Source organism: Chiloscyllium plagiosum, unplaced genomic scaffold (assembly GCF_037043375.1).
Source record: "Chiloscyllium plagiosum isolate Xiang-an unplaced genomic scaffold, Cpla_swu_hap1 HiC_scaffold_19, whole genome shotgun sequence".
NCBI lineage: Eukaryota > Metazoa > Chordata > Chondrichthyes > Orectolobiformes > Hemiscylliidae > Chiloscyllium > Chiloscyllium plagiosum.
In genome coordinates, this window is record NW_028270157.1 from 479,838 (window position 1) to 506,036 (window position 26,199).

Sequence of the window (26,199 nt, forward strand, 5' to 3'; positions counted from 1 at the left end):
CATGGGATAGAGGGAAATTTGGCCAATTGGATAGAAAACTGGCTAACCGGTCGAAGTCAGAGAGTGGTGGTAGATGGTAAATATTCAGCCTGGAGCCCAGTTACAAGTGGAGTTCCGCAGGGATCAGTTCTGGGTCCTCTGCTGTTTGTAATTTTTATTAATGACTTGGATGAGGGAGTCGAAGGGTGGGTCAGTAAATTTGCAGATGATATGAAGATTGGTGGAGTTGTGGATAGTGAGGAGGGCTCTTGTCGGCTGCAAAGGGGCTTGGATATGATGCAGAGCTGGGCTGAGGAGTGGCAGATGGAGTTCAACCCTGCCAAGTGTGAGGTTGTCCATTTTGGAAAGACAAATAAGAATGCGGAACACAGGGTTAACGGTAGGGTTCTTAGTGAGGTGGAGGAACAGCGGGTTCTTGGGGTCTATGTTCATAGATCTTTGAAAGTTGCCACTCAGGTGGATAGAGCTTGTAAGAAGGCCTATGGTGTATTCGCGTTCATTAGCAGAGGGATTGAACTCAAGAGTCGTGAAGTGATGTCGCAGCTGTACAGAATCTTGGTTAGGCCACATTTGGAGTACTGTGTGCAGTTCTGGTCGCCTCATTTTAGCAAAGATGTGGAAGCTTTGGAGAGGGTGCAGAGAAGATTTACCAGGATGTTGCCTGGAATGGAGAATAGGTCGTACGAGGATAGGTTGAGAGTGCTAGGCCTTTTCTCATTGGAACGGCGAAGGATGAGGGGTGACTTGATAGAGGTTTATAAGATGATCAGAGGAATAGATAGAGTAGACAGTCAGAAACTTTTTCCCCGGGTACAACAGAGTGTTACAAGGGGACATAAATTTAAGGTGAAGGGTGGAAGGTTTTGGGGAGATGTCAGGGGTGGGTTCTTTACCCAGAGAGGGGTGGGGGCATGGAATGCGCTGCCTGTGGGAGTGGTAGAGTGAGAATCTTTGGTGACCTTTAAGCGGCAATTGTATAGGTACATGGATGGGTGCTTAAGCTAGGACAAATGTTCGGCACAACATCGTGGGCCGAAGAGCCTGTTCTGTGCTGTATTGTTCTATGTTCTATGAGTGCGGAGTACGGGATTAATGGGAAGATTCTTGGTAGTGTAGATGAACAGAGAGATCTCTGTGTCCATGCACACAGATCCCTCAAAGTTGCCATCCAGGTTGATAGGGTTGTTCAGAAGGCATACGGTGAGTTAGCTTTTATTGGTAGAGGGATTGAGTTTCGGAACCACGAGGTCACGCTGCAGCTGTACAAAACTCTGGTGCGGCCACACTTGGAGTATTGCATGCAGGTCCGGTCACAGCATTATAGCAATGATGTGGAAGCTTTTGAAAGGGTTTACAGGAGATTTACTAGGATGTTGCCTGGTATGGAGGGAAGGTCTTACGAGGAAAGATTGAGGGACTTGAAGCTATTTTTGTTAGAGAGAAGAGTTGAGAGGTGACCTAATTGTGATTGATTGATAATCAGAGGGTTAGATCGGGTGGACAATGAGAGCCTTTTTCCTCAGATGGTGATGGCTTGCACAAGGAAGCACAGCTTTAAATTGAGGGGTGATAGATATAGGACAGATGTCAGAGGTAGTTGCTTTACTCAGAAAGTAGTGGTGGTGTGGAACGCACTGCCGGCCAACTTTACAGGCATTTAAATGATCATTGGATAGTCATATGGACAAGAATGGAATAGTGTGGGTTAGATAGGCTTCAGATTGGTTTCAGAGGTTGGCACAACATCGAGGACCGAAAGGCCTGCACTACACTGTAATGTTCTCTGTTCTATGGACCTGACTCTGACTCCCTAGTCAGCCCAGCACTCTCACAAATATTCAGACCACATATTTAGTAATGATTGTATTCAGTATCACAGCCTTCTGCCTTTATAAATATATATAATACAGAAACTTCATTGTTGCTGAGCTGAAATCTTGAGAGTCCCTCCCTAATAGCACTGTGGACATACTATGGGCATACCTGTACAAATGTACTGTACCTATACCTGGTATGTACCTGTACAAATGTACTGAATGGGACAAGAAGAGAGCTCACTACCACCTTCTTCAGGGCAACTAGGAATGAACAACAAACAACAGGCCTGCCATAACACTCTCATCCCAAAAATGAATTTATGAAAAAGAATCCTTGCAATCACTGTGGTAACACTGAAATGACATGTTCCATATTTACAACAGAGAAACCAAGGCAATAATGGAAAGCCAAAAATGGATGAAAGGACATTTAAAGAATTTGGCATTTAAATGACATGTTACCATATCTCTCAGGAATTTCTGACATTGCTCTGCACAAAACAATTTTCTGTCAAAAGCAAAGGTCATTTCAGTAAAGCTTCACCTACAGCAATGAGGCATGTGATCTATTAATCTGCTCCAAGTGCTGAATAGTGACAACTCTCTGCTTTTCAAAAAATGCAGAGCTGGTGCATCAGTATAAGAACATCTGCCTGTATTCCAGCCAGGAGATCATATTTAGAACTACGAAGTGATGATGGGCTCTTTCAAAGGGTCAACACAGAAATGTTAAACCATATGAATCTATCAACTAGATTCCATTAACTCAAAGCCGATAGCTCATCAACGAGGAAAGAAAGCTAAGGAAAATTAGCCTTGCCAAATGCAATGTTTACTTTACAGACATTATGATAAAAATGCTGGCAGTTACCCACGTAAAGAAACCCATGCATATCTTTCTTTGCAGGGTTTGGGAGAACCCTGATCTGGCAGTGTTGTACTTAACAGTATTGAACAGAAATGCACACTATTCTTTCAGCAACATTCCATGACATAAGGACAGCAATAGCAAAATTAATTTTCTGAAGGCTTACTCTGCGTATTTGTATTGCCACTCTCCAGTCACTAGCTCTTGTTCAAACAAGCGAGGAACCCATTCCTCTCCCTTTGCTTTCCGCTGTTTGGCAGCTTTACGTTGAGTTTCTTCCAGGACAAACTTTTCATTTGTAGCTTCATTTTGGTCCTTGTTGTGTATTGCATGTGTTACATGTCGCCACAGTCTAAGGAGATGGTCACAGAAGGAAGACATGAAAAAAGTTCAAACATTAAACATTTCCTTATTGTTCGATATTTTATTAAAATTCTCCGAATTGAATTATACAAAATGTAACAGGTTCTCAATGAACTCTTAGAGACAAGGGTTATTAAAAACATGCATTCATCCAAGAATTTTGTCAATTGAACCAAAACAACTTACAGAATAAAAAGGTCTTGTCAATGAGATAGAGAACTATTTTATTGATAACCAATTCCATGAAGAGAGACAGCTTCAAAATATTGAGTTATCAAAGAAATATACCAACTAGGAGAAAGTGAGGACTGCAGATGCTGGAGATCAGAGCTGAAAAATGTGTTGCTGGTAAAGTGCAGCAGGTCAGGCAGCATCCAAGGAGCAGGAGAATCGACGTTTTGGGTATAAGCCCTTCTTCAGGAATCAGATTCCTGAAGAAGGGCTTATGCCTGAAACGTCACTGCGCTTTTCCAGCAACACATTTTTCAAATATACCAACTCAGCAGCATATCTCATTTCAAAATATTATTTTATGTACTTCTTGCAGTTTCATTGTTTGAAAGCATATGGGAAGAGTAGAGAAAAGGGTCATTTGCACAGAGATGTGACTTTTGGGTTGTGTAGGCAGTTATTATGGTGCAAAATAAAATTCTTTGCTGATGTCAGCGTATGATCGTTCCATATCACGTAATAGGCAAATGGGCACAGGGTGTGGTGTAACGTTGTAGGAAAGAAATGAAATTAAATTGATAGCAAGAAATGATATAGGGTCAGAAGGCACAGAATCTACGTGGGTAGAGTTGAGGAACCACAAAGGAAAATAGACCCTGACGAGACTTACGTATCAGTCTCCAGCAGTCAGGATGTTGGGGCAGAAAATAAAACATGAGATAGAAAAGGCACGTAAAAAAAGGCACTAGGGACTTCAATATGTAGGTAGTTGGGAAAATCAGGTATGAATCCGAAAAGAAGAAATTTGTGGAATGTGTACAAGATGACTTTTTTGGAGTAGCTTGTGGTAGAGCCCACGAGGGGACAGGCAGTTCTGGATTTGGTGATATGTAATGAGGCAGACTGGATTAGGGAGCAGAAGATAAAGAAACCCATGGGGAAGGGGGCTGGCACAGAGTAGGGTTTCTGACATAAATATGGTAAGAAAGAGGCAAGAAAGACTGCTGGAAAATGAGACTGAGAAGCAATAACGGGGAACAAAGAAATGGCTGAGGAACTGAATAAGTGCATTGCATCAGTTTTCATGGTGGAATACACCAGTAGCATACCAGAACTTCAATAAGTCAAAAGGCATGAGGTGAGTGCAGTGGCTATCACTAAGGTGATACTGGGGAAGTTGAAGGTGGATAAATCACCTGGGCTAGATTGACTACATCCCAGAGTTCTTAAGGAGATAACTGAGGAAACTATGAAGGCATTGTTGGTAATCTTTTAGAAATCATTGGAATCAGGGAGCATCCGAGCAGACTGGAACATGGTGAATATCATGCCCCTGTTTAAGAAGGGAGAGATGCAGAGGACAGAAGATCATAGACTGGTCAGCCTGACCTCAGTCATTGCTAAGATTAGACAGGCCATTATTAAGAATGAAATTGCCAAGTATCTGGAAGGGCATTGTAAAATAGGGCTGAGTGAGCGCTGCTTCATCAAGGGAAGGTCATGCCTGACAAATCTGTTAGAACTCTTAGATGAGGGAACAAGCAAGTTAGACAAAGGAAAGCCAGTGGAAGTGATCACTCTGGATTTCCAGAAGGCCTCTGACAGGCTGTAAATAAATTAAGAGCCTATAGTATTAGGGGAAAGATACTGACTGGCAGAAAGCAGACAGTGGGGATAAAGATGTCTGTTTCAGGATGGCAGCTGATGACTAATGGAGTTCCACAGGGATCTATGTTGGGACCATAACTGTTCATGTTATACATTACTGATCAGGATGAAGGAACTGAGGGCATTGTTTCTAAGTTTGTAAACACAAAGATATGTTGAGGAGATGGGGAGGCTCAGAATGAGTTGGACTAGTGAGGCAATTGGGTAAAGCAGTGGCAGACAGAATACTATGTGGCAAAAGTGTGAGGTTATGCACTTTGGTAGGAAGAACAGAGGTGTAGACCACTTTTTAAATGGGGAAAGATTTGGGAAATCTGAAGCACAAAGGAACTTGGAAGTCCTAACTTAGGGTTCTTTTAAGGTTAACATGTAGGTTCAGTTGGCAGTTAGGAGGCAAATACAATGTTTGCATTTATTTCAAGAATGCTGGAATACAAGAGCAAAGATGTACTGCTGAGGCTGTATAAGGCTGTGGTCAGACATCATTTGGAATATTGTGAGCAGTTTGAGCTCTGTATCTAAGGAAGGATTTGCTGGCTTTGGTGGGGGTCCAGAAGAGGTTCACAAGAATGTCCCGAGAAGTGAAGGGCCTGTCATATAAGGTGTGGTTGCGGACTCTGGGTCTGTACCCGGTGGGGTTTAGAATGAAGAAAGGGGGAGTTGCATTGAAACTTACAGAGTAAGGAGAGGCCTGGATAGAATGGATATGGAGAAGACTTTTCCATTACCAGGAGAGACTAGGACCTGAGGGCACAGCATCAGAGTGAAGGGAAACAATTCAGAACTGAGACAAGGAGAAATTCCTTCAGCTAGTGGGTGGTTAATCAGTGGAACTCATTGCTTCAGAAGGCTGTGGAGGCCAAATCATGAAGTGTATTTAAGACAGAGATGCCTAGTTTCTTGATTGGTGAAGGAATCAAGAGTTAAGGGAGAAAGCTGGAGAAAGGGATTGAGAAATATTTCAGCCATGATTGAATGGTGGAGCTGACTCGATTGGCTGAGTGGCCTAATTCTGTTCCTATATCTTAAGGTCTAAACTCATTTACTGCTGTGTTGCCCGGTGGAAGGAGGGCTCATTAGAAATCTGGTTAACTAACCACTAAGCTTTCCCTTACTGCAGACAAATTTATGGGATGATTTTTATTTCTAGTATCGACACTTTTTTTCTTTCAATGTTTGTAAGTGTCTCCTGTTATCTCTAGGGATGTGGATAGTGTTTACCTAAGCACCAGGTGAGATGGGGATGGAGAGACTGCTGTTCAGAACACTGTTATGTCAGTCAACCTTGCATCATGCCTAAATTGAAAATATATTCTTACGTATCATACAATAATTTACCAAGGGAAATCATGTGTCACGAACTTATGGGTGGCAGAGTGGCACAGTGGTTAGCACTGCTGCCTCTCAGCGCCAGAGACCCGGGTTCAATTCCCACCTCAGGCGACTGACTGTGTGGAGTTTACACATTCTCCCTGTGTCTGCGTGGGTTTCCTCCCACAGTCCAAAAATATGCAGGTTAGGTGAATTGGCCATGCTAAATTGCCTGTAGTGTTAGGTGAAGGGGTAAATGTAAGGGAATGGGTCTGGGTGGGTTGCGCTTAGGCGGGTTGGTGTGGATTTGTTGGGCCGAAGGGCCTGTTTCCACACTGTAAGTAATCTAATCTAAAAACTTGATTGAGCTTTTTGAAAATGTAGCAAAGAGGATTGATCAGGGCAGAGTGGTAAACGTAATCTATATGGACTTCAGTAAGACAAGGTTTCCCCATGGGAGACTGGTTAGCAAGGTTAGATCTCATGGAATACAGCTAGCCATTTGGATACAGAACTGGCTCAAATGAAGAAGACAGAGGGTGGTAGTAAAGGATTGTTTTTTAGACTGGAGACCTGTGACCAGTGGAGTGCTACAAGGATCGGTGTTGGCTGCACTACGTTTCATCATTTATATAAATGATTTGGATATAAACCTGGGAGGTATAGTTATTAAGTTTGCAGATTGGAGGTGTAGTGGACAGTGAAGAAGGTTGTCTCAGATTACAACGAGATCTTGATCAGATGGGTCAATGGGCTGAGAAGAGGCAGATGGAGTTTAATTTAGATAAATGTGAGGTGTTGCATTTTGGGAAAGCAAATCTTAGCAGGACCTTTACACTTATGGTAAGGTCCTGGGGAGTGTTGCTAACAAAGAGACCTAGGAGTGCAGGTTCATAGCTCCTTGAAAGTAGAGTAGCAGGTAGATAGGATAGTGTTCGGCATACTTTCCCTACTCCAATGGCAGAGCATTGAGTATGAGAGTTGGGACATCATGTTGCAGCTCTACAGGATGTTGGTTAGGCCACTTTTGGAACACTGCATGCAATTCTGGTCTCCTTCCTATTGGAAGGGTGTTGTGAAACTCGAAAGGGTTCAGAAAAGATTTATAAGGATGCTGCCAAGGTTGGAGGATTTGAGCTACCGGACTAGGCTGAAAAGGCTGGGGCTATTTTCCCTGGAGCGTCAGAGGCTGAGGGGTGATCTTATAGAGATTTATAAAATCATGAGAGCATGGATAGGGTAAATAGGCAAAGTCTTTTCCCTGGGGTGGGGGAGTCCAGAACTAGAGGGCGTAGATTTATGGTGAGAGGGGAAAGATAGGAAAGGGACCTAAGGGGTAACTTTTTCTGCAGAGGGTGGTGTGAGTGTGTGGAAAGAGCTGCCAGAGGAAGAGATGGAGGCTGGCACAATTACAATATTTAAAAGGCATTTGGATGGGTATATGAATAGGAAGGGTTTAGAAGTATATGGACCAAGTGCTGGCAAATGGGACTAGATTAGGTTGGGATATCTGGTCGGCATGGACAGTTGGACCAAAGTGTCTGTTTCTGTGCTGTACATCTCTACGACTCTATAACTGGGAAAAATCAGGATATCAATCTCTTCAATATATTTTTGAGAAGACAAAGGTTCTTATTGTAGAGAATTTAACAGGCAAAACAGTACATTGCAATGAACTACACTGTCCTTCAGTACTCATTATAAAACGTGAATGAAGATATTCACCCACTTCAGAAATAAGATATTATTGGTCAAGAATGAGAATGTGAATGCAAATTCTGGCACTTCAGACTGAATTACTCCTTCATTAATGCAGTTTGGGCTCATAACTTAATTTAGAGTCACAGACTCAGAGAAGTACAGCAAGGAAACAGACCCTTCTGTCCAACCCATCCATGCCGACCAGAATCTCGTCCCATTTGCCAGCACTTGGCCTATATCCCTCTAAACTCTTCCTATTTATATACCCATCCAGGTGCCTTTTAAATATTGTAATTGTATCAGCCTCCACCACTTCCTCTGGCAGGTCAATTTAAAGAAATTGAATATATTCTTTCCTGTAAAATACTAAGGACAAAATAGCAGCAAGTGCAGAAACCAATTCCTATTTCACATATATTTGCACAGATTTGACAGCACAGACACAGGCCAGTCATGTCCAAAATGCTTCATCCTTATGTTTATCCTCCATAAAAGCCTCCATTTATCCTGCTGCATTATCTTTCTCCCTCATTTACTTAACTCGTTCCCTCCTCTTAAAGGCTTGTCTTGAACATTCCCAATGCTATCAAGTTATAAATTCAAACTACTCAAACCAACAAAAGAGGATTTTCCTGAATTGGGTTAACTGGATTTATTGGTGATCACTTTATATTTAGTCCCCTTAGTTTTGGACTCTCCCACAAATGAAAATATTACCTCTACTTTGATCCTATCAAAAGTGCTTTCATTCCTTACTCTTCTGTTTTCTAAAGAGTCTCACCATTGAAAAATAATTAATCTGTACTGTTCTCAATGATGTTTTTTTAGAAAAAAACAATACCCATTTCAGTTGATGGATAATGAAAATATGCACAAGCTTTGCAGAAATAGGAATCAAGAGATTTTAAATTCATGAACAATGACTGACATTAACCTTTGAGATACTATAAAGTTCATTTCTTTTAACTGTAAGCTGAATATTATTGTGCGTTAACATGGTTTGTCACAAGTGACAGACTCGGATAGGCACATCAGGAAGACATACTGATATATGTCTCAAAATCCATCCATGAATCGAGAGAGCAATTCCGATTTGTCTATCTTATGAATGACATTCGGTGGCACTTCCAAATCACAGAACCATACAGTACAGTACAGGCACCTCGGCCCACGATATTGTGTGAAGTATTTATCCTAATCTAAGATCAGTCAACCGATACATCTCTCAATTTCCTGCTGGCCATGCGCTTGTTCAGCTGGCATTTAAACGTCCCTAATGTCTTTGACTCTACTACCACTGCTGGCAGTGCATTCCATGTACCCATCACTCTCTGCGTAAAGAATTTACCTCCGACATCACCCCATACCTTCCTCAAATCATCTTCAAAGTACGACCCCGCGTGACAGCCATTTCTACCCTGGGGAAACATTACTGGCTACCTACTCGATCTGTACTTTTCTTCAGTATTCACTCAGGAACAGGGCATTGTTGTCGATGAGAATACTGAGGCACAAATAAGTAGAATGGATGGCTTTGAGGTATGTAGAGAAGAGGTGTTGGAAATCCTGGAAAAGGTGAAAATAGATAAGTCCCCTGGGCCTGATGGCATTTATCCTAGGATTCTCTGGGAAGCAAGGGAGGAGATTGCAGAGCCATTGGCCTTGATTTTTATGTCCTCTTTGTCTACAGGAGTAGTCCCAGAAGACTGGAGGATAGCAAATGTGGTTCCCTTGTTCAAAAAGGGGAGTAGGGATAGCCCTAGTAACTATAGGCCGGTGAGTCTCACTTCTGTTGTGGGCAAAGTCTTAGAGAGAATTGTAAGGGATAGGATTTATGCACATCTAGATAGGAATAATGTGATCAAGGATAGTCAGCATGGTTTTGTGAAGGGCAAGTCGTGCCTCACAAACCTTATTGAATTCTTTGAAAAGGTGACGAAGGAGGTTGATGAGGGGAAAGCGGTAGATGTGGTATATATGGATTTTAGTAAGGCGTTTGATAAGGTTCCCCATGGTAGGCTACTGCAGAAAATACGGAGATATGGCATTGAGGGTGAGTTGGAGGTTTGGATTAGGAATTGGCTGGATGGAAGAAGACAGAGGGTAGTAGTTGATGGCAAAGTTTCTTCATGGAGTGCCGTCACTAGCGGTGTTCCGCAAGGATCTGTTTTGGGACCATTGCTGTTTGTCATTTTTATAAATGACCTGGAAGAGGGGTTAGAAGGTTGGGTGAGCAAGTTTGCGGATGACACGAAATTCGGAGGAGTTGTTGACAGTGAGGAAGCATGTGGCAGGTTACAGCAGGATATAGAGAAGCTGCAGAGCTGGGCAGAAAGGTGGCAGATGGAATTCAATGTAGCTAAGTGCGAGGTGATTCACTTTGGGAAGAATAACAAAAAGATGGGGTACTGGGCTAATGGTCGGATACTTGGTAGTGTGGATGAGCAGAGGGATCTTGGTGTCCATGTACACAGATCTCTGAAAGTTGCCACCCAGGTAAATAGTGCGGTGAGGAAGGCATATGGCGTACTGGCTTTTATTGGTAGAGGAATTGAGTTCCGGAGTCCTGAGGTCATGATGCAGTTGTATAAGACTCTGGTACGGCCGCATCTGGAATATTGTGTGCAGTTTTGGTCGCCATACTATAGGAAGGATGTGGAGGCATTGGAACGGGTGCAGAGGAGGTTTACCAGGATGTTGCCTGGTATGGAAGGAAAATCGTATGAGGAAAGACTGAGGCACTTGGGGCTGTTTTCACTAGAGAAAAGAAGGTTTAGGGGTGACTTGATTGAGGTGTACAAGATGATTAGGGGGTTAGATAGGGTCGACAGTATGAACCTTTTCCCGCGTATCGAGTCGGGTATTACAAGGGGGCATAGCTTTAAATTAAGGGGGGGTAGATATAGGACTGATGTTAGGGGTAGGTTCTTCACTCAGCGAGTCGTTAGTTCATGGAATGCCCTGCCAGTAACAGTGGTGGACTCTCCCTCTTTATGGGCATTTAAGAGGGCATTGGATAGGTATATGGAGGATAGTGGGTTAGTGTAGTTTAGGTGGGCTTGGATCGGCGCAACATCGAGGGCCCAAGGGCCTGTACTGCGCTGTATTCTTCTATGTTCTATGTTCTATTATCTTGTACACCTCGATCAAGTCACTTCTCTTATTTCTTCTCTCCAGTGTGAAAAGCTCTAGCTCACTCAATCTCTCTTCACAAGACAAGCCCTCCAATCCAGACAGCGTCCTGGTAAATCTCCTCTGCAACCTCTCTAAAGCATCTACATCCTTCCTTTCATTACAATATAGAACAGAGAACAATACAGTGCAGAACAAACCCTTCGGCCCCTGTTGTGCCAACCTGTGAACTAATCTAATCCCATTCCCCGACACTATTCCATTGTCATTCATATGCTTGTCCAAGAAGTGTTTAAATGCCCCTAATGTGGCTGAGTTAACTACACTGGCAGGCAGGGCATTCCACCTTTTGCCCGAAACGTCGATTTTGCCTGTCTTCGGATGCTGCCTGAATTGCTGCGCTCTTCCAGCACCACTGATCCAGAATCTGGTTTCCAGCATCTGCAGTCATTGTTTTTACCTTCCACGCCCTTACCAGTCTCTGAGTAAAGAATCTGCCTCTGACATCTGTCTTAAATCTATCACCCCTCAATTTGCAGTTATGCCCCCTCGTACACGCTGACGTCATCATCCTAGGAAAAAGACTCTCACTGTCCACCCTATCTAATCCTCTGACCATCTTGTGTGTCTCTATTAATTCCCTCTTAGCCTCCTTCTCTCCAATGAAAACAGACCCAAGTCCCTTAGCCTTTTCTCTTAAGATTTTCCCTCCAGACACAGCAATATCCTTATAAGTCTCCTTTTCCAATGCTTCCACATCCTTCCTGTAATGGGGCAACTAGAGCTGTACACAATATTCCAAGTGAGGCCGCACTAGCACAGTTGCAGCATAACGTCACAGCTCTGAAACTCAATCCCTCTACCAATAAAACCTAACACACCGTACACCTTCTTAGCAGCACTATCAACTTGGGTGGCAACTTTCAGGAATCTATGTAATGGTTACCAAGATCCCTCTGCACATCCCCACTACCAAGAATCTTTCCTTTGACCCAGTTTTCTGTTATTCTTCCTAAAGTGCATCACCTCACATTTAGCTGCATTGAACTCTATTTGCCACCTCTCAGCCCAATTCTGTAGTTATCCAAGTCCCACTGCAACCTGCAACATTCTTCCACACTGTCCACCACTGCACTGACTTTAGTGTCATCTGCAAACTTACTAACCCATCCACCTATGCCTGCGTCTAAGTCATTTATAAAAATGACAAACAGCAGTGGTCCCAAAACAGATCCTTGTGGCACACCACTAATAATCGGACTCCAGGCTGGATATTTTCCATCAACCACCACTCGCTGCCTTCTTACAGAAAGTCAGTTTCTAATCTAAACTGCTAAATCACCCTCAATCCCACGCCTCACATTTTGTCCAAAAGCCTACCATATGGAAGTCCATTTACACCACATCAACTGCCCTACCCTCATCCACATGCTTGGTCACCTTCTCAAAAAACTCAATGTCGTTTGTGAGACACGACCGGCCCTTGACGAAACCATGTTGACTATCGGAAATCAAATTTTTGCTTGCTAGATGATTATAAATCCTATCTCTTATAATCCTTTCCAAAACTTTTCCTACAACAGGCAAAAGGCTCACTGGTCGATAATTACCTGGGTCATCTCTACTGCTCTTCTTGAACAAGGGCAAAACATTTGCAATCCTCCAGTCCTCTGGTGCAAAACCTGTTGACAATGACGATTCCAAGATCAAGACCAAAGGCTCCAACGTCTCCTCCCTAGCTTCCCAGAGAATCCTTGGCTAAATTTCATCCAGCCCAGGGCATTTATCTATTTTCACACATTCTAAAATTGATAACACCTCCTCCTTACTAACCACAATTCTTTCCAATCTAATAGCCCGTATCTCAGTCTTCTCCTCCACAATATTCTCCTTTTCCTGAGTGAAAACAGATGAGAAATATTCATTTAGCACCTCTCTGATCTCCACAGGGTCCACACACAACTTCCCACTTCTGTCTTTGACTGGCCCTATTCCTATCCTAGTTATCCTTTTATTCCTCACATACCTATAGAATGCTTTAGGGTTCTCCTTTATTCTACTTGCTAAAGACTGCTCTTGCCCCCTTCCTTGCTCTTCTTGACTCTCTCTTTAAATCCTTCCTCACTAATCTGCAACTCTCCAACACCTCATCTGAACCACCTCATCTCAACATCACAACAAGAGATGTAATTTCTTTAGTAAACCACAGTTCCCTTACCTCACCACTCGCTCCCTGCCTGACAGGGACATACTTGTCAAGGATACACATTATCTCTTCCTTTAACCATCTCCACATTTCGATTGTCCCCATCGCCTGCATTTTGGTATTCCATTCTGTGCCTCCTCCGTCTTGCCTAATCACATTATAATTGCCCTTCTCCCACCTATATCTCCTGCCCTGTGGCATGTACCTATCCCTTTCCATTGCTAAATAAACGTAACCGAATTATGGTCACTCTCTCCAAAGTGCTCACCTGTCACTAAATCAAACACCGGGCCTGGTTCATTATGAATTAACAGATCCAGTGTGGCCTCCCCTCTTGTTGGCCCTTCGATATACTGTGTCAGGAAACTCTCCTGCACATATTGGACAAAAACTGATCCATCCGACGTATTAGAGTTATAGATTTCCAGTCAATGTTGGGGAAGTTAAAGTCCCGCATAATGAGCACCCTATTCCTTTCATTCTTATCCAGGATTGTTTTGCCAATCCTCTCCTCCATATCCCTGGAACTTTGCTTGGCCTATTAAAAAAAACTCCCAGCAGTGTGACCTCTCCTCTCCTGTTTCTAACCTCAGCCCACACTACCTCAGTAGACGAGTCATCGTCAAAAGTTCTTTCGGCCACCGTTATACTGTCCTTGACTAACAAAGCCACACATCCCCCTCTTTTACCACCAGCCCTGATTTTAATGAACGATCTAAACCCTGGAACCTACAAAATCCATTCCTGACCCTGCTCTATCCATGTCTCCAAAATGGCCACAACATTGAAATCCCAGGTATCTATCCATGCTACAAGCTCACCTACCTTATTCCGGATACTCCTGGCCATTGAAGTAGACACACATCAAGCAAGCTTGCTGTCTGCCAGCACACTCCTGTGACCACGAATTCCTTAACCTGTTCTCCCTACTCTCATCCTCCTATACACTGGAAATACACCACAAGTTCCCACACCCGCCCTGCTGAGCTAGTTTAAACCCACCTGAATAGCACCAGCAAATTTCCCACTCAGGATATTAGTACCCCTCTGGTTCAAGTGAAGACCGTGCTGCTTGTAGAGGTACCACATTCCTCAGAATGAGTCCCAATTATCCATGTACCTGAAACTCTCCCTCCTGCACCATCCATGCAGCCACATGTTCAGCTTGCTATCACGTGGCACAGGTAACAACCAGAGATAAAAACTCTGTTTGCTCTAGCTCTCAGCTTCCACCCTAGTTCCCTGAAATCCTGCCTTACATCCCTATCTGTCTTTCTACCTATGTTGTTGGTACCTATGCGGACCATGACTTGGGGCTGGTCACCCTCTCTCTTCAGGACCCCAAAGACACAATCCGAGACATTATGAACCCTGGCACCTGGGAGGCAACACACCAACTATGAGTTTCTTTCGATCCCAACAAACCTTTTATCTGAGCCTCTAACTATTGAGACCCCGAGGAGGAGACTAACACCCTCCTCCTTTCCCCCTTCCCTTCTGTGCAACAAGGACAGGCTCTGTGCCAGAAACCTGGGCCCCACTGTATACCCCTACTAAGTCATCCCCCCCAACAGTATCCAAAACGATATATTGTTTTTCAGGGAACCACCACAGGGGATCCCTGCACTGACTGTTTTTCCCCCTTTTACCAGTTAGTGACCCTTCTTCGTGCCTAGGAGTAACTACTTCGCTGTAACTCTTATCTATCACAGACTCCACCTCTTGAATGATCCAAAGTTCATCCAGCTCCTGCTCCAGTTCCCTAATGCAGCCTTGGAGGAGCAAGAGTTGGGTGCACTTCCTGCAAATGTACTTGGGTGGGACACTAACATGGCGTCCCTCACCTCAAACATCATGCAGGAGGAACATTTCTCTCCCTGCACTGCCATCCCTATTAGTCCTCTTATCAGAAAGTAAAAAAGAAGAGAAGCTTACCTGATGTGTCCTCATGTTTAAGGTTAGAGGAGGTGGTTGGGTGGAAGGCCCTACAAGGGTAGGATCTCGGGTTTAGAAAACACTCATTTATATAGTTTGGGAGAAGATTTGTAGCTCGGGTGCTCGTTGTTGTTGGGGTTCTGTTCGCCGAGCTGGGAATTTGTGTTGCAGATGTTTCGTCCCCTGTCTAGGTGACATCCTCAGTGCTTGGCAGCCTCCTGTGAAGCGCTTCTGTGATGTTTCCTCCGGCATTTATAGTGAACATCACAGAAGCGCTTCACAGGAGGCTCCCAAGCACCGAGGATGTCACCTAGACAGGGGACGAAACGTCTGCAACACAAATTCCCAGCTCGGCGAACAGAACTACAACAACAACTCACTTATATAACTGAGAGGAAAAAGTACAAAGAGCAGAGGCCCAGGAACAGAGTCCTGCGGGACAACAATGATCACCAATTTCCAGGCAGAATACTTTCCACCCACTACTTCTTGCTGTCTTCTTTTGGCCAGCCAATTCTGTATCCAGACAGCCAAATTCCCTGAATCCCATCCTCCTAACTTTCTGAATGAGCCTACCATGGGAAACCTTATCAAATGCTTTCCTGACATCCATATACATCACATCCATTGCTCGACCTTCGTCAATGTGTTTCTTCACATCTTCAAAGAACTCAATAAGATTTATAAGGCATGACATGCCCCTCACAAAGCTATACTGACTGTCTTTAATCAAACTATGTTTTCCAAATAGACCAAATCTTATCTCTCAGAATGCTTTCTGAGAGTTACCATAGACATAAAACTGACTGGTTTGTAATTCCTAGGGGTTTCCCTATTCCCTTTCTTGAACAGAGAATCAACATTCACCTCCCTCCAATCAGCCGGTACAACGTCTGTGCAAAGGTGCAGCAATCTCATTCTTCGCTTCCCGTAGTAACCTTGGATATATCTGGTCCAGCCCTGGGGACTTCTCTATCTTGATGCTTCACAGAATTTCCAGCACATCCGTAATATGGGGTGGCACGGTGGCTCAGTAGTTAGCATCGCTGCCTTACAGCACAGGGACCTGGGTTCGATTCCTGCCTTGGGTGACTGTCTGTGTGGAGTTTGCACATTCTCCCAGTGTCTGCATGGGTTTCCTCCGTGTGCTCCGGTTTTCTCCCATAGTCCAAAGATGTGCAGGTTAGGTGAATTGGTCATGCTAAATCGCCCGTAGTGTTAGGTGCATTAGTCAGGGGTAAATGTAGGAGGGTGGGTTACTCTTCAGAGGGTCAGTGTGGACTTGTCGGGCCAAATGGTCTGTTTCCACACTGGAGAATCTAAACAACCTATGCAAGCCTATCAACCTGGTTCACAGTGTTCTCACTGTCAACAAAGTCCCTCTCTCGAGTGAATACTTAAGCAAAAACTCATTTACGGCCTCCCCTACCTCTTTTGACTCGAGGCACAAGTTCTCTCCACTATCCCTGATCAGCCCTACCGTCTCTCTGATCATTCTCTTATTCCTCATGTTAAGTGTAGAATGCTTTTGGGGTGTCCCAAATCATTCCCACCAAGGCTTTTTCATGCCCCCCACAACTATCCATTTTTGAGTCCTTTTGTAGCTATCCTGTAATCCTCTAAAGCTGTGCCAGATCCTTGCTTCCTCAATCTTAAGTAAGCTTCTTTCTTCCTCTTGATGAGAAGCTCCTCTTCTCTTGTCGTCCAAGGCTTCTTCACCTTACCTTTTCTTGCCTGTCTCAGTGGGACAAAGTTATCCAACACTCACAAGTGTTCCTTAAACAGCCTACACATTTTTGTTGTGTGTTTCCCGTAGAACAGTTGTTCCCAATTTATACTCCACAGCTCCTGTCTAATAGTAGTATAATTTCCCTTCCCCCAATGAAATACCTTCCCACAGTGTCTATTCTTGTCCCTCTCCATAGAGGTAAGGCAGGTAAAGGTAAGGCAGTTGTGGTCACTGTCTTTGAATGCTCTCCCACCAAGAGATCTGACACGTGGCTTGGCTTGTTGCCAAGCACCAAATCCAATATGGTCTCCCCCCTCGTTGGCCTATCTACACATTGAGCCAGAAATCCTTCCTGCATACACCTGACAAAATCGGCTCTATCCAGACCATCTGCAGTAAGGAGGTTCTAATCAATACTGGGGAAGATGAAGTCACCCACAACAACAACTCTGTTACATCTGTACTTTTGCAAGATATGCTATCCAATCTGTTCTTCCATCTCTCTGCTGATATTGGGGGTCTATAGAAAATACATAATAAGGTGACTGCTCCTTTCCTGTTACTGACTTCCACCCATACTGATTCATTCGACAAACCCTCCTCAATGGCCTCCTTTTCTGCAGCTGTGATGCACTCTCTAATTAACAATGCTCCTTCCACTCCTCCTTTACCTCCTTCCTTGTTCTTTTTTAAAAGATTTAAACCCTGGAACATCCAGCAACCATTCCTGTCCCTGGGAAATCCATGTCCCTGCTTTGGCCACAACAGTGTAGTTCCTAGTACTGATCCATGCACTTAGTTCATCATTCCTATTGCATTGAAACAGACACACTTTAACCCATCCCTTTGCCTTATCAATTGTGTATCCTTCCTGACAGATTCTATGCATTCTATTTCTGCCTGTTCAACAACTATCCTATCCTCTGATCTGTAGCTCTGGTTCCCATCCCCCTGCCAAAGAGCTCTAGCAAATCTCCCACCCAGGACATTGGTGCCCCTCCAGTTTAAGTGCATATGAATTAAATTTTTATCCTTGACATCTGCTCAACACTTGCCTTCCTATGACCCATTGGGTTGAAATGACAGGGGATTACATTCCATTTTAGTCTATGATCAACCCTAATGAATGCTTGAGCCCTTCCCCTCGTTTCATGCATGATCCTTGGACATCAGGGGTAGACCATAAGATAGAGGAGTGGAAGCAAGGCCATTCAGCCCATCGAGTTCACTCTGCCATTTAATCATGGCTGATGCGTGTTTCAATTCCATTTACCCGCACTGTCCCCGTATCCCTCAATTCCTTGCGAGATTAAGAATTTATCAATCTCTGCCTTGAAGACACCCAACATTCTGGCCTCCACTGCACTCCGTGGCAATGAATTCCACAGGCCCACCATTCTCTGGCTGAAGAAATGTCTCCTTATTTCCGTACTAAATTGACCCCCTCTAATTTTAAGGCTATGCCCATGGGTCCTAGTCTCCCCTCCTAACGGAAACAACTTCCCTTCGTCCATCCTTTCTAAGCCATGTAAGTTTCAATTAGATCTCCCCTCAACCTTCTAAACTCTAATTAATACAATCCCAGGATTCTCAGCCGATCATCGTATGTTAGGCCTACCATTCCAGGATCATCTGTGTGAATCTCCACTGGACACGCTCCAGTCTCAGTATGTCCTTCCTGAGGTGTGGGGCCCAAAATTGGACACAGTATTCTAAATGGGGCCTAACCAGAGCTTTATAAAGTCTCAGAAGCACATCACTGCTTTTACATTCCAACTTTCTTGAGATAAATGAAAACATTACATTTGCTTTCTTAACCACTGACTCAGCCTGCAAATCAACCTTTAGAAAATCTTTCTGCAGCCTCCCCACCTCCTCAGTACTACCTGCCTGTCCACCTAACTTTGTGTCATTGGCGAACTTTGCCAGAAGGTCCCCAGTCCTTTCATCCAGATCATTTATAAAAAAGTGAACAGCTGCGCCCCAACACTGAACCCTGCAGGTCACCACTTTGTCACCAGCTGCCATTCCGAAAAAGAACCTTTTATCCCAACTCCCTGCCTTCTGTCAGACAGCCATACCCCAATCCATGCCAGTAGCTCACCTCAAACACCATGGGCCCTCACCTTATTCAGCAGCCTTCCGTGAGACACCTTATCAAAGTCCTTTTGGAAGTCTAGATAGATAACATCAACTGGGTTTCCCTGGTCCAACCTATTTGTTACCTCTTCAAAGAATTCTAACAGGTTTGTCAGGCACGACCTCCCCTTACTAAATCCATGCTGACTTGTTCTAATCCGACCCTACACTTCCAAGAATTTACAAATCTCATCCTTAACGATGGATTCTAGTATTTTACCTACCACCGAGTTTAGGCTAATCGGCCTATAATTTTCCATCTTTTATCTTGATCCTTTCTTGAACAAGGGGGTTAAAACAGTGATTTTCCAATCATCTGGGACTTTTCCTGACTCCAGTGATTTTTGAAAGATCACAGTCAGCTATTTCCTCAGCCACCTCCCTCAGAACTCTAGGATGTAGCCCATCGTGGCCAGAAGATTTATCAATTTTTAGACCTTTTAGCTTTTCTAGCACTTTCTCTTTTGTAATGGCTACCATACTCAACTCTGCTCCCTGACTCTCCTTAATTGTTGGGATATTACTCATGTTTTCCACTGTGAAGACGAACACAAAGTATTGATTAAGTTCTTCAGCTATTTCCTTGTCTCCCATCACGAGCCTTCCTGCATCAATTTGGAGCAGCCCAATTTCTACTTTTGCCACTGGTTTGTTTCTCATGTATTGAAAGAAACTTTTACTATCATTTCTAATATTACTGGCTTGCTTACCGTCATATTTGATCCTCTCCTTCCTTATTTCTTTCTTTGTTATCCTCTTTGTTTTTGTAGTCTTCCCAATCTTCTGATTTCCCAGAGCTCTTGGCCACTTTATAGACTCTCTCTTTTTCTTTGATACATTTCCTGACTTCCTTTGTCAGCCATGGCTGTCTACTCCCCACCCCCCACCCCTCCATGCATTACCATCATGCCACCACATCCCCTATTAGACATTGTTTGTTATTATTTCAAATAGTTGTCTATGGTCTTTTTGAGCATCCCTCGTGGGATCTCATGATTAGGTGAAAAAAATAACAAAATATAATCTCATGAAGATAGCAGGAGTTGGGGAACGGACAGGGGTTTCCCACCTTGGCGAAGGGCCATTTCTTGCGCCTTGGAAAATCCAGCCCAAAGGATCTCTCATTTAATATGGAGAAGGGGGGGGGGCAATGTCTTGTCTACAGTCTTTTATCTTGCGCATTTTCTTCCTCAGAGCAGTGGAAGTTGACTGAATGCATTGGCTGAGTTAGCGAGGTTGCTGCAAATATGTCAAGGTGTGGATATCAGGCTGTAAAATATACTTGAGGCTACAGTCAGAGCAAGCATGATCTTACTGAATGCTGAAACAGGTTTGAGGATCCATTCCTATTTCTTATGTTCTTACTATTATGGCTGGAAGAAATGATAATGGTTGTTGTAGATTAGATGTGGCATTAGATTCAAGATCTAATCAGATCAGATCAAAACTAAAGCAGTTCAGTTGGTTATTTTGAATCTTAAAGGAAACTTTCAACTAAGGCAAATTGAAATGGGGTACGGAAAGAATGGCTTACTTTGCTGACTCCATGTCTTCCTGCTCATCAAAGAGCACAGTGCACCTGGTTAGTCTCTGCTGTCGGATTTCAGATGTGGGGTTCCAGAATGTTTCTGATACACCAGTCTTTTTGTCATTGATTATTACTTCACCATCCTATAAGTTGTTAAAAAGCAGAAAAAAAATTAACTGTAATTATAACAATATCATTGAAATACATTATTTCAAATGAAGAATTAAAACAAATGACACTATCTCCAAAATATTTATTTGCTAATATTGTCTTAGAATGAAATGATTCATGGGATGAGTGCGTTCCTGGCTGGACCACCATTTATTATCCATCACCAAATGCCTTTGACAAGGTGAATTGCTGCAGTCCATTTGGTGTAGTTATACACATTGTTGTTATAGAACATAGAACATAGAAGAATACAACGCAGTACAGGCCCTTCGGCACTCGATGTTGCACCGATCCAAGCCCACCTAACCTACACTAGCCCACTATCCTCCATATGCCTATCCAATGCCCGCTTAAATGCCCATAATGAGGGAGAGTCCACCACTGCTACTGGCAGGGAATTCCATGAACTCACGACTCGCTGAGTAAAGAACCTACCCCCCCTTAATTTAAAGCTATGCCCCCTTGTAATAGCTGACTCCATACATGGAAAAAGATCCTCACTGTCGACCCTATCTAAACCCCTAATCATCTTGTACACCTCTATCAAGTCACCCCAAACCTTCTTTTCTCCAATGAAAACAACCCCAAGTGCCTCAGCCTTTCCCCATACGATCTTTCTACCATACCAGGCAACATCCTGGTAAACCTCCTCTGCACCCGTTCCAGTGCTTCCACATCCTTTCTATAGTATGGCGACCAAAACTGCACACAATACTCCAGATGCGGCCGCACCAGAGTCTTATACAACTGCAACATGACCTCAGTTCTCCGGAACTCAATTCCTCTACCAATAAAAGCCAGTACGCCTTCTTCACCGCACTATTTACCTGGGTGGCAACTTTCAAAGATCTGTGTACATGGACACCAAGATCCCTCTGCTCATCCACACTACCAAGTATCCGACCGTTAGCCCAGTACCCCATCTTTTTATTACTCTTACCAAAGTGAATCACCTCACACTTAGCTATATTGAACTCCATTTGCCACCTTTCTGCCCAGTTCTGCAGCTTATCTATATCCCGCTGTAACCTGCCACATCCTTCCTCACTGTCTACAACTTCTCTGACTTTCGTATTATCTGCAAACTTGCTCACCCAACCTTCTAACCCCTCCTCCAGGTCATTTATAAAAATGACAAACAGCAATGGTCCCAAAACAGTTCCTTGCGGAACACCGCTAGTAACGGCACTCCAAGATGAACCTTTGCCATCAACTACTACCCTCTGTCTTCTTCCAGCCAGCCAACTCCTAATCCAAACCTCCAACTCACCCTCAATGCCATACCTCCGTATTTTTTGCAGTAGTCTACCATGGGGAACCTTATCAAACGCCTGACTAAAATCCATATACACCCCATCTACCGCTTTCCCCTCATCCACCTCCTTAGTCACCTTCTCAAAGAATTCAATAAGGTTTGTGAGGTTTTTGCCCTTCACAAAACCATGCTGACTATCCTTGATCACATTATTCCTATCCAGATGTTCATAAATCCTATCCTTACAATACTCTCTAAGACTTTGCCCACAACAGAAGTGAGACTCACTGGTCTATAGTTACTAGGGTTATCCCTACTCCCCTTCTTGAACAAGGGAACCACATTTGCTAGCCTCCAATCTTCTGGCACTACTCCTGTAGACAACGAGGACATAAAAATCAAGGCCAATGGCTCTGCAATCTCCTCCCTTGCTTCCCAGAGAATCCTATGATAAATGCCATCAGGCCCAGGGGACTTATCTATTTTCACCCTTTCCAGAATTTCCAACACCTCTTCTCTACATACCTCAAAGCCATCCATTCTACTTAATTGTGACTCAGTATTCACATTGACAACAATGTCCTGTCCCTGACTGAATACTGACGAAAAGTATTCATTCAGTGTCTCCCCAATCTCTTCAGCCTCCACACGCAACTTCCCACTACTATCCTTGACTGGACCTATTCCTACCCTAGTCATTCTTTTATTCCTGACATACCTATAGAAAGCCTTAGGGTTTTCCCTAATCATACCAACTAAGGACCTTTCATGTCCCCCCCTTGCTGCTCTTAGCTCTCTCTTCAGGTCCTTCCTGGCTACCTTATAACTCTCAATCGCCCCAATTGAACCTTCACGCCTCATCTTTACATAGGCCGCCCTGTTCCATTTAACAAGGGATTCCAATTCCTTATTAAACCACGGTTCCCTCACACAACCCTTTCCTCCCTGCCTGACGGGTACATACTTATCAAGGACACTCAATAGTTGCTCCTTGAACAAGCTCCACATATCAATTACACCCTGGCCTTGAAGCTTACTTTTCCAAGCCACACATCCTAAGTCATGCCTCACCGCATCATAATTTCCCTGCCCCCCAGCTATAACTCTTGCCCTGTAGTGCACACTTATCCCGCTCCATCACTAGAGTAAAAGTCACCGAATTGTGGTCACTGTCCCCAAAGTGCTCACCTACCTCTAATTCTAACACCTGGCCTGGTTCATTACCCAGAACCAAATCCAGTATGGCCTCACCTCTTGTTGACCTTTCTACATATTGTGTCAGGAAACCCTCCTGCACACATTGGACAAACACTGACCCATCTAACGAACAAGAGCTATAGCTTTCCCAATCAATATCAGGAAAGTTAAAGCCCCCATAACAACCACCCTATTACTTTCACTCTTCTCTTGAATCATCCTCGCAATTCTTCCTTCTACGTTTCTAGGATTATTAGGAGGCCTGTAAAAAAACTCCTAACCTTTCCTTTTCCTAACCTCAGCCCAAACTACCTCAGATGGCGAGTCTTCATCTATCGTCCTTTCTACAGCTGTAATACTATCTTTGACAAGCAATGCCACACCTCCCCCTCTTTTACCCCCACCTCTGACCCTACTAAAACATTTAAACCCTGGGACCTGCAACAGCCAATCCTGTCCCTGTTCTACCCATGTCTCCGTAATAGCCACAACATCGAAGTCCCAGGTACCAACCCACGCTGCAAGTTCACCTACCTTATTTCGTATACTTCTTGCATTGAAGTATACACACTTCAAGCCACTTTCCTGTTTACAGGCACCCTCCTTTGAAATTGATGCCATGTTCCTAACCTCCCTACACTCCAGGTCCTGCACCCTAAAGCTACAGTCTGGGTTCCCATGCCCCTGCAGAGTTAGTTTAAACCCCCCCACCCCCAAGAGCACTAGCAAACCTCCCACCAAGATTTGGCAGGAATTTGTTCGGCAGGAATTTGACCCAGAGATATACACATTGTTGTTAGGCAGGAATTTGACCCAGGGACACTGATATTGTTCAATATCAGAATGTTGAAAGGTAGGTGGTGCTTGCAGGCGGTGGTGTTCCCTTGTATCTATTACCCTTGTTCTTCTTTGTGATCATGGTCGTGGATTTGCAAGGTGCAGTTGAAGGAACCTCAGTAAGCTATTACAGGCAATAGACGGTATGCATTGCTAAACCAGTGGTGAAAGGAAAAAATGTTCAAGGTGTTAGATGGGATGCCAATCAAGTAGGTTGCTCTGTGCTGGACAGTATTAAGCTGCTTGACTATTCTTGGAGCTGCATTCATCCAGACAAGTGAAGAATATTCTATCAAACTATTGACTTGTGCCTTGTAGGTGGTGGACAAGCTTTTAGGAGTAAGTTACTCACCACAGAATTCTGAGCCTCTGATGGCTTGTCGCCACAACATTTATGTGGCTAGTCCAGTTCGGTTTCTGGTAAATTGTAACATCCAGATGTTGACAGTGCAGGATTCAGTGACAGTGATGTCACTGAAAGTCAAGGATGATAGTTAGATTCTCTCTTGTTGAAGGTCATTGCCCCTGAAATGTTACTTTGCACTTAATAGAACAAGCCTGCATGTTGTTCAGGACTTGCTGCATTTGGACATTGACTGCTTCAGTGTCTGAGGAGTTTTAAATGGTGCTGAACAATGTACAGTCATCAGCAGACATCCCTGCTTTTGACATTACAATGGAGGGAAGGTCAAGTTAGTTGGAATTTGTGAAGGTATCCTCAGGCTGAGATGATTCACCTCCAACAACCACAACTATCTTCCCTAGTTAAAGGTATGATTCCAACCAACACAGATTTCTCTCCTTGGTTCCATGTTTGACAAGAGTCTGTGAGCAAGTTATTTTTAAAGTGAACATCACTTGATAACTCCTCCCATCACTGAGAACAAACTGAAGAACCTCTTGCCTTCTGTGAACAGGACATACCTGGGCAATTTTCCGCATTTGTACTGGAACAGTTTAGCGAGATGTATGGCTAGTTCCGAAGCTTAAGTCTTTATTACCATTGCCAGAATATTGTCAGGGCCCACAGCCTTTACAGTATCAACTGTTTCTTTATACCATATGGAGTAAGACAGCATCCGAGGAGCAGGAGAAACGATGTTTCGGGCACAAGCCCTTCTTCAGGATTCCTGAAGAAGGGCTTATGTCCGAAACGTCGATTCTCCTGCTCCTTGGATGCTGCCTGGCCTGCTGTGTTTTTCCAGCGTCACATTTTTCAACTTTGGACTCCAGCATCTGCAGTCCTCACTTTCACCATATGGAGTAAACTGAATTGCTTAAAGATTGGCATCTGAGATGCTGGGGACCTTGGGAAAGGCTGAGGTGGATCACTCACTCAACGCTTCTGGCTGAAGATGGATGCAAACATTTCAGCCTTGCCTTATGCACTGAAGTCCTGGGCTCTCCCATCATAGAGGAGCCTTCAGGGAGTTGTTTAATTATTCATGTCTCTGATATAGCGGGACTGGAGAGCCTAGATTGGTTTGCTGGTTGCAGGACCTCTTAGTTCTTGTCATTGGCATGCTGCTTGGCATGCATTTAGTACGGTTTTGTTGCTTTTACAGTTTAACATCTCAATTTTAATATGTCTGCTGTGGCTTCTGACTTGCCTTTATACATTCTTCATTTGTAATGATCTCCCTGCAAACTGTGGTTGAATACAATACAGCAGCTGCTGATGGCCCACACTGCCACATGAATGCCAGTTTTGAGATTTTTGAAATCTGTACTATTTACCAAAGCAGTGCTACACAACATCCTCAACTTGATAGTGGGTCTTTGTCCCCACAAGGAATGCGTTCTGACAGACTCCGCACTTATCCTTATCGATAGGAGACAGGCTTTGGAGAGTCATGAGATGAGTTATTTGACAATAGACAATAAGTGCAGGAGTCGGCCATTCGGCCCTTTAAGCCAGCATCACCATTCATTATGTTCATGGCTGATCATCCACAATCAGTGTCCTGTAGGATTCGCTGCAGAATTCCCAACCTCTGACCTACTCTAGTGACCAAAGTAATAATTTGACTGGTCTAGTCTTTCTGGTCAACGGTAATTCCCAAAATGTTGATAATGGGGCATTCAGTAATAGTAACACCGCTGAATGTCAAAGGGCAATGATTAGATTGTCTCTTATTGGAGATTGTCATTGCTTGGCACTAGTGACGTGC

General features: G+C 43.9%; 1 protein-coding gene across 11 annotated transcripts in view; it reads right to left on the reverse strand.

Moving 5' to 3' along the window:
- The window catches only part of osbpl8 (oxysterol binding protein-like 8), a 432,009-nt gene that overhangs the window by 59,900 nt on the left and 345,910 nt on the right, over positions 1–26,199 (reverse strand). For all 11 annotated transcript variants that reach the window (XM_043708784.2, XM_087996947.1, XM_043708789.2 and 8 more), the window contains 2 exons: positions 20,575–20,711; positions 2,852–3,037 (listed from right to left, as the gene is read on the reverse strand). In XM_043708784.2, coding sequence (XP_043564719.1) covers positions 2,852–3,037; positions 20,575–20,711 — 323 coding nt within the window. The remainder of the gene's footprint in view (positions 1–2,851; positions 3,038–20,574; positions 20,712–26,199) is intronic.